Source organism: Leuciscus leuciscus (assembly GCF_965113295.1).
Source record: "Leuciscus leuciscus genome assembly, chromosome: 8".
Lineage (NCBI taxonomy): Eukaryota > Metazoa > Chordata > Actinopteri > Cypriniformes > Leuciscidae > Leuciscus > Leuciscus leuciscus.
Window position 1 is genome coordinate 37,150,036 of NC_138732.1, and position 9,372 is coordinate 37,159,407.

General features: G+C 38.4%; 1 protein-coding gene across 2 annotated transcripts; it reads right to left on the bottom strand.

Annotated features, from left to right (window-relative positions):
- Positions 1 to 383: 383 nt before the first annotated feature.
- gjb1b (gap junction protein beta 1b) lies at positions 384 to 5,604 on the bottom strand. Of its 2 annotated transcripts, none has more exons than XM_082178435.1 (2): positions 5,232 to 5,604; positions 384 to 3,908 (listed from the first exon to the last, which is right to left on the bottom strand). In XM_082178435.1, exon 2 carries the CDS (start codon positions 3,892 to 3,894, stop codon positions 3,067 to 3,069), a length of 828 nt encoding a protein of 275 aa, XP_082034561.1. In that variant the 5' UTR covers positions 3,895 to 3,908; positions 5,232 to 5,604; the 3' UTR covers positions 384 to 3,066. The 2 variants fall into 2 exon arrangements, with proteins under 2 accessions (XP_082034561.1, XP_082034562.1); XM_082178436.1 differs by lacking the exon at positions 5,232 to 5,604 and adding an exon at positions 4,823 to 5,225.
- Between the last annotated feature and the right edge of the window lie 3,768 nt (positions 5,605 to 9,372).

A 9,372-nucleotide genomic window follows, 5' to 3' on the forward strand; every position in this document is an offset into this window, starting at 1 on the left:
TTTTGAGGTGCCCATTAGGGGTGTAACAATATATCGCAATACAAAAATGCATCAATATGTATTGTGGATAGTGACAATATATATATTATATATATATTTATTATTATTATTATTATTTTAATAACCAACTCCTTTTACTGGAATGAGAATTTCTTTTTTAGAATTTCATGGACATATTAAGAAGTTAAAATGATCCAAAATTGTATGTACAATATAATGCATTTCTTTTAATAACAAAGTTGATATAACAAGCATAAAGCTGCATCAAGGATTTCAACAAAGAAAATATTCCCAAACATGTTAGTGGAGGACAGCCAGTCAATTATATTTGATTGTATGACTCGTGAAAGGTGTGTTAGACAGACTGTGATTGCTAGTGTAACTTTACATTGTGAGACCAAGACACATTTAGAATCAAATAAATGCAGCCTCAAGTCTATCTAAAATAAAACTACAAATGGAAAAACTCAAACAAAAAATTTCCACCATTTTCACAAATCATTTACATGTCAGGAAAATAACAAAGAAACTTTACTAAAAATGTAAAGTGGCATTTTGATTAACTTTTAAGACAGAAATCATTGCACATTTGTACGTCAAACATACAAAGATAAACAATCAGAAATGTATATTTTGTCAATGTAGCATTCTTAAGGGGCGTTCATACTACACCGTATACGTCACCATATTAGACAGTCAAAATATCAGTTATACAGTATCAACCAATGATGTCACACTCTTGGGCAGGGGTCGGCAACCTATGGCACACGTGGAGGGATAATCACTGGCACGTGACGATGGCTAAAAAGATGTATTTATTTCTATTAATTTTTATTTTTTATTTTGAGGTGATCATTCCTCATTATCACATAGCCTGTTTTACTAAATTAAGTAAATACCATTAAAGGCCCCTGAAATCAAAATTTAAGTTTTTTAGCTTTTAGTATGAATATGTTAGCCTTAAGGTTATGAATAAGCGGGTGTGTTCCAAAACAATGACAACATTCGCATTTAGGAGATATAAGCATTCAAAACTTAAGTCTCTCACTTCCACTAAAATGGATCATGGATTTTTATGACGTCACCACGAACTTCAGCTTCTCATCACATCTTCTGTCCAATCAAATGCTCTCTAGAATCTAAAGCTCCGCCCCCTATGCTATAAACGTACGTTGGTTAAGAATGAAATGGCTAGAATTTATTCCTCTACTATTGAATCCAACGTATCATCGGTGCCCGGATTCACTTTCATGGTGCTGTCAAGTACGACTTGCAGTCTGTGAGGTAAACTAAACGCTATTGGCTGTTTGAAAAGGGGGAGGAGCCATTCAATATGCCCCGCCTTAGATTCCTGTTTCAGTGGAAATTACGTCAACGCATCAAACGAAGCTAAACTAAAGTGGGCCTTTAAAGTATGAGATTTTAACCTGTGCAAGTGTGCAGATCTGACAATCCACTGACGCGACCGGAGGTGCATGTGATTATCCCTCCGCTCAATTATGCCGACCGCTGCTCTAGGGCTTCTGTTTTCATCCATACACACATCTTTTTCTCAGCTGCTTGTCCTCTGTAGAGTTGAGGGCTACTGTTGTCAATAAATAATACATTTTAAATAACATACAATAAAATTAAAATGTTAACACATACCATCTACTCCACTTTCATGCAACACACTGAGCCTTTTTTTATGAGACAGGCTGAATCCGAAATCGCCCCCTAAACCCTCATTCACTATTCCCTACGTTCCCTACACTAATACAGTTCACTTGAAGGAGTGAATGAAAACGAGTGAGCGAATTCGGACAGCTGTTGAGCGTACATCAGTTGTAGCCTACACTCGTTATTCCGGTGCATTGTGGGATTGAATGAGCGCACTCAATAACGTCCACTATAGTTTCGGACACCACTATGATTGGCTATAGGGGGCGGTTTCGGATTCAGCCAAAGAGTCAATTTGTGATAGACCCTCTTTTGGTCAAATATCTTTGTACATGAATATGCAGGTCACCAAACTTTAGTACGGAAGCAAAAGACGAACTGATACGCTCTCCAGTGTTTGCGTACAATCTGCGGCTTCATTTACGAAACGTGCATATGCACAGATTTATAAAAACGGTCTTTGACGCAAGTGACGTCATGACGTCCAGCTCCACCTCTGTGGATCTAATGGGTGGAGGGATACTGTGGTGTGGGTGGACCTTCTAGCTTCACCCATTACGCCCAAATTACACCCAGATTACACCCAGAAAGGGGGAGCTAGACTTCACGCTCCACCATGGCTTTGCATTGATCAGCCTCTCCTTTGATGTGGAAAAGTGTGTATCGCCACGTCAGGGTCTGAGCAGACGTACACACTTTTTTCACAGTTCTCCAGCATATATCTCCCGATGATCACTTCTCACATGTAGAGGAGCCACTAAACCAGGGTTCAGGTTGACCCTGACCAGCCTAGTCCACACGTACACCGACATTTTTTATTAACTGAGGTTTTCCTCCTTTGTTTTAAAAAAGATTCGCGTCCACATGAAAACGCTATGACGTGCTGTCAAGAGCATGCCAAACCAACAGGTGGCGATATAACCCTAAACGTAAAGCCATGTTGGCTAATCAGAAGCCTGGAGAAAAGGTTATTAGCGGTTTCGGTTCCAACGTCAAGCCAAAATCTCCGGTTTCACCGTCTACACGACAACACTGCAACCAGAGTTTGTACAAATCTTCACCCTGGCAAGAGTTTTCAAAAAAGTCCGGTTTCAGTGACGGATACTGCGTTTGCGTGTGGACGAAAGGCCAAACCGCATGGAAAAAGCTGTGGTTTTGAAAATACCCGTGTTCGTGTGGACAGGGCCTCAAACTCACCAGCCAGGAGCTTTCTAGTGATCCTGAAGACCTTGATTAGCTTCTCCAGGTGAGTTTGATTAGGGTTGGAGCTAAACTCTGCAGGAAAGTGGACCAGTTGAGAAGCCTCGCACTAAAAGAGCAAATCAATGACAATATATTAATTTGATTTTAGACATCCACGTTCCATTAATAACTGATAGTTGGATGAAACCTCTGAGGCGGACAAGTCTAGAAAGCAGAGCAGCGTTCGCTCTTATCTGTGGGAGGTTTACGCCCAACATTGAATTTAGGCTTGAACGAGTGCTCTGATATCAGCTGATTTATTTCATTCTGCTTGTAGGTTGGCAGTTTTTGAGAGAGCCACGGTCCTTTAGGTTGACTTACAGCTCCTTGAAAATATTTCATACACCCCCGACCTATTAAATACATCACCTCTGCGATGTTCAGCAAGACGCAAACTCCAGACACCGCCAGCATGAAGACAGTAAAAATGGTCTTCTCTGTGGGACGGGACACAAAACAGTCCACTGTATTGGGACAGGGGTAGGAGTCACACTTCACAAGACGAAACATCTTGACATCTGGATAGATGTAGTAAAAAATGTACAAGAAAACCACCTCGAAAATGATGCGGAAAATAATGCTTATCATGTAAGTCCACCACAGAGCACCGGCGATCTCGAACTTCTGTCTCTTTATGTTCTCAAAGTCCTTTTCACTTCCCCGGCCGGACATCTTGAGGATCTTTTTCTCGATGTGCCGGCGGTGTGCGACGTGCATGGCGACCAGCAGGGCTGGAGTGGAGACCAGGATGAGTTGCAGAGCCCAGAGGCGGATGTGAGAGATGGGGAAGAACTGGTCGTAGCACACGCTGTTGCAGCCGGGCTGCTGAGTGTTGCAGGTGAACCCAGACTTCTCGTCTCCCCACACGCTCTCAGCCGCCACGACCAGCACCATGATCCGGAAGATGAAGATGACCGACAGCCAGATGCGTCCGATGCCCGTCGAATGCCTGTTCACACCACTGATCACGGCATAAAACGAAGCCCAATTCATGGTTGGATTGAAGACTAAAGAGAAGAGAATCCAAAGCACAATGACTTTTACATGGTTCTCGACAGTTTCATCGAGTTCAAAACACTCCCCAACTCTGAATCGAGTCTTACTTATACTACACTAGCTAGGAAGTTGGAAGCTCAAATATATATATAATGTTTTTAATCAGTACATAATTCCCATTTCTCCATTTTGTGGCGTTTCAATGCTTTTACACTCTTAAAAATAAAGTCCTTTGTCCTTTCCATTGGACAAAAGGTTCTTTATAGGTTCAAAAAAAGGTTCGGTAACACTTCACAATAAGGTTCATTAGTTAACATTAGTTAGCATGAACTAATAATGAACTGCACGAATACAGCATTTATTAATCTTTGTTAGTGCCATGCTTTTTCCACTTTTACTAAAACATTAAAATCTTGTTAACATTAGTTAATGCACTGTGAACTAACATGAACAAACAATGAACAGCTGTATTTTTATTAACTAACATTAACAAAGATTAACAAACACAGTAACAAATGCATTGCTCGTGGTTAGTTCATGTTAGTTATTACATTTTACAATTCATTAGTTAACATTAGTTAGTGTCACCAAATGTTCTTCACACTAAGAAAAATAAAACTTAGGATCTGATTCCTGAAAGGTTCTTTGGGGAACCAAAATGGTTCTACTATGACATCGCTGCAACAAAAGAACTCATTTTGGAACCTTTAATTTTAAGAGTGTAAAAAATAGTCACAGTAAAGGATTATTCCAACTTATGACTGGTATAACATATTCAGATATGTCAAACACAACATGATTAATCACTTATAAACTGCCAATTACACAACATTAAAGATTAATGTAATCCTAGCAACCAATGCAACATAATTCTCAACCAAACATCTTTCCTGGCACAAAATTCTGAATCGGAGCAATAATTTACCAGGTTCAGCCCGTGAGAAAGCAGCTTATGCTGTACCAGGTCCAAACATGAAGAACAACAGACTTTATTCTTGGCATTTGGATACTTGGTTGACAGAAATACAAAAATGCTCTGGTCACTTTGGAGCTGGTTAAGAGCCTAGGCGATGGTCTACCGCATGTCGTCACCTGACACAAGACAACCTGGCCAATAGCAAGCTTACAGTCGGCCCACACAATAACCTCCAAATACAGGATATTTGCAGTGGTCAAAGCAACTCATCCATTTAAACTACATGAAGAATCTAAATTCCCACTTGCAAAAAGGATTTCAATTTTATGATGTGGTCCAAAAATAACTGAACTGAGAACTGAGCAGTCAAATCAACATATCTGATAATGGTAGAAAATTGATTTATAGAGTGGTTTACCTTCAGCTGAGATAATAAAGAGACATTTCCAAGAAACGGCTATTGGCCTCTCTAATGATCACCATCCCCTCTGCAAACGCAATGAATTTACGCTCTACTAGCCACAACCCTGCACCACGGCTGTCATATGCACTTACATAACCCATTTTATACACAATGCTGCTCTTTATGGAGGCTAACAAGACTCTTCAGAATTCAGATCAAATGCCTTGATTTCCACCCACACGGGGCAGAAGAAAGAATCTGTGTGGACACAATGAGCAGCAACATTATTCATTGTGCCTGGCAGGGAGAGGAAATGAGGGGCGTTTCTGACCCGCTCTCACTTTATCAAACACAGCACAATTTATCAAAGAAGGTCGACTTGAGAAATAACACTGTCAGGCTTTTGTGTATATTTCTAGGTTCAATCTGTGGCGAAATCATTCATATTATGTAAATGACAGATTTCAGACAGCATTTTAAAAGAGAGAAAAAAAATTACACAAGATCTGAAGATGGGACACCAGTAAAATAAACATTTGCACATTTCTGCATTTTGTTGAATAGCTTTAACCCTGGCATTTGAGTTCTGTCATCCCGAGCTGAAACTATTAAAGTATTTTACAACGATTATTACAATTTCAGAAGAAATCATACAATGGGAATTGTATGAAAACATACAATTTTGAGAAAGAGAAAAAACAAGCGTAAAGGTCCAACACCACTTGGGCATAAGCAGACAAAAATGAATTGATTCATATGAATAAGCCACCAATTTGCAAAAATGTAACATGGTTACAAATTGCCATGAGATAGTGATGGTTCTGTCTGGTTTGAGAGCGACTCATGACATTCATTGTACTACTGCCATCATGTTTGGAAAGAGTGTCAAAGTTCATTCATCGGATCAGCTGGACAAGCAGAACAACATTTCAGGCATGCAAAGAAAAACTGATTTTTATTGATTGCTTTTCCAAATGTAACTTTTAGAACAGATTTTTTTTTTTTTTTTTTTTACCAAAGACATCAGTGCAAAAACAGTTCAACAGGCTCCTCTTAAATATGCTGCAGTTTAACAAGGCGGATATACAATTTTAAACCAGGTGTTTCAAACTTTGGCCATTGAGTTTTATCCCTAAATCCATTTTCAAGCAACACAATCTTAAGCATCATTTCTCAACTACACATGCAGGGGATCTGCTAGATATGAGGGAAAGAAGGGTCTGACTCTGGCGTCAATCTGTAACTGTGAATATTTCCCTTCCAACTGTCATCATCTGTGTGCACATTCATATTAGCATCCACGCTCTGCACGGGACAGTCCAAAATTCCCCAAAAGATAAGGACTTTTGTTATTATTCTCGTCTGATCATGAAACCATTGCATGTTGTAATTACTGATTTGTCTTCTTCAAATTAAAGTTATTTGAGGCATGATTATATATGCTATAAAATCAGGCTAACATCCAGACAATAATTTTGCAAGTGTCTCATGATTCTGGGGCGTATTCAATTAAACATAATGTTTCAATAATATATAAAAAAAAGAAAAAAAAGACCACAGTCGACTCTAAACTTCTTTGAAATAGACATTCTTCTATCTTAGAACTCATTTTTTTAATTATGAATTAACATAATTATGAAACATCTAAACCAAAAAGAACACATTCTACAGCAATGAACATCAACTTTCTTCTGTAATACAACCTATCTTGTAATAAATGTGCACTGTACACAAACTAAGTGAAAGTAAAAACACATGCAACTAAATTTGCATAGTAAAAGGTACATAATGTAAAGTATGTATAAGGTTGATGAGAACGGATCAACGACAAAAGCACAAACTTTGGTGATGACGGAACAGACAACATTATTTCCCGTTTTAGCAGTAACAGGCGATCAGATACTTCTCCCACTCGGAGGACCGTTTTCGGGCTCGTTCTTGGGCGTCACCTGGGAAATAACATCAGTTGTAAATGTTACAATAAAGAATTCATGTCCATCATGTTATCTTCCAGTTATATCATGACACTTAAAGGTGCTACTCACTTCTCTTTAACCCCTTGTGCTCGTTACATCTGAGAATGGCAAATCTAGTTTGTGCAAGTCTCTCAGAAAGGGAATCACCTCTCCTAAAGGAGTCAAACACAAAAGGACAAACATTAGGAATTACTGTCAATTAAAACCTGCTGAGACTGGGGATTAGAAGCCAGGCAAATGCACTTTTAGTGTTAAAAGTGATCATCGCCATTACAACATGCTTAAGTTACGATCGCCTCTGCTATGAGCTGACAAGAAGTACATGTTATAAATAATAATCGACCCAGTAGCATTTGTCTATTTCAAAATGAGGGCTGTTACATAATACACAGCAGGCACCTCAAGATTTATTTAAAGACTTGGAAATGTGAGTAAAAATACAAGTTTGTCTTGTACAGATTTGTTTAAAACAATACAACCAAACACACACAGACACGACTTCAGATTTAAATCAGACAAGAAAAAAGAAAACGTGTCTGATAACAGTAGTTTGCTCAGGTAGGAATAATCAGAAACATTTTTTTATTTTTTTTTATGGGATTAGCAAAGGGTCCACTGTAATGCTTGTCCAAATTATTGGAATGAGAATAGGGTTGTCCTTACCTCATAGCACCAATCTTTCCCTTTTCCATGAAGAGCTCAACTTCTCCTTCCGGGTAAATCCTGGCATAAAGAGTCTTGTTCTGAACTTTGCTTTTGAACCAGCTGATCGCATCAAAAGACCAGGTTTCTCCAAATACTGGCCTCACCTACACCATACAAGTTAAAACAGCTTAATGCATTAAACAATATTAATGTTAATGGTATGACGAGATCTCGCCATATTAAAACATGACGAAGTTGAGCTTGTGGTAAAACCTTGTGCTCGCTTTTGCAGGCAACCTAGCCTGGAAAACACATTGCCAAGAAAACTCATGGACAGTCTCTCGTGTTTGGCAAGAGACGGGCACAGAATCAGTCGGATACGACCGAAATCATAAGATAGATAGATATTACATTATGTATTTTAACAGTTGTTAAAAAAAACTAAATTACTTGCTTGTAATACATTATTGAGTCAGTTATAGCCTCATTGTAAGTATAGATGCATTGTAAGTCATTTTAAAGGCTATTGTTCTCTTAGTTCATTTCAAAATGCTCCTGTTTTGTTCTGCATTTTGTGACTTTCAGTCGAATAAAAGACATTTTTCCAGTCATATAATTTGTCATTGAGGATTTCTTAAAAATAGTGAACCCAATATAATGGATCATCTCGTGAGCTCGTGTATCGTCACACCCAAAATAGCGTCACCCACATTTGCCAGCGAGACCTGCAGCGCTTGCACGGGTCTGGATGCCACTTCTCCACTCATTTCCTTGATATCCCGAAGAGACACGCAAACGTCATCTCCGTAGTCAATCCTCCTGACCTCCACCTTAATGTCTGTGCAGAAATCATCATCATCAATGACCACGTTTACCAGCACACTCAATGTGATTATGAGATTTAGTCAATATTGTGATTAAACTTTTTACTTTACCTAACGTAAACAATACTTCATCCAAATTGGTGCAATTAAACTCATAAGCGTAGTAACCATAAACATTGTAAAATGTGGCATATACCGATTTTAACCAAGTTAACACTTTATTGGCATCTATTCCACTCTGACTGAAGTGTGCATGTGCTTGTGATGAAACGTGGATGATGCGGTCATGATTTGTAAACATAGCGGTAAAGGCGGCATCACATTTTTGGGCAGCTGAAGAAACTAAGTTCATGTTGACAACGTTGCGCGACAGGATTATCATGCAGTATTACCCTAGTGAATATAATATAAATATAAAATAAATGCATTTCAAATACATTTATATTGGAACAACTCATTTTGTGCTTAAAGCACTTTAGTTATCCAGAAACAGTGCTGAGGTCCAACTAAAGATATACTTAAGTATATTTGACTGCTAAAGTGGAACTATTGCAAGTATACTTTAGATACACTTTAAATATCTTGCATTTGAAGATGGATATTATACAGAGATCATCCTATCCTTACTAATAGTGACATTAAAACACATTTTAGGCTTAATATTAAGAAATGTGCATTGTGCAAAGAAGTACTCCAAATAAAGTTTAATTA

What these genes read in the sequence shown, in the direction of transcription:
- gjb1b (XM_082178435.1), bottom strand. Translation starts at nt 3,894, where the DNA reads ATGAATTGGGCTTCGTTTTATGCCGTGATCAGTGGTGTGAACAGGCAT.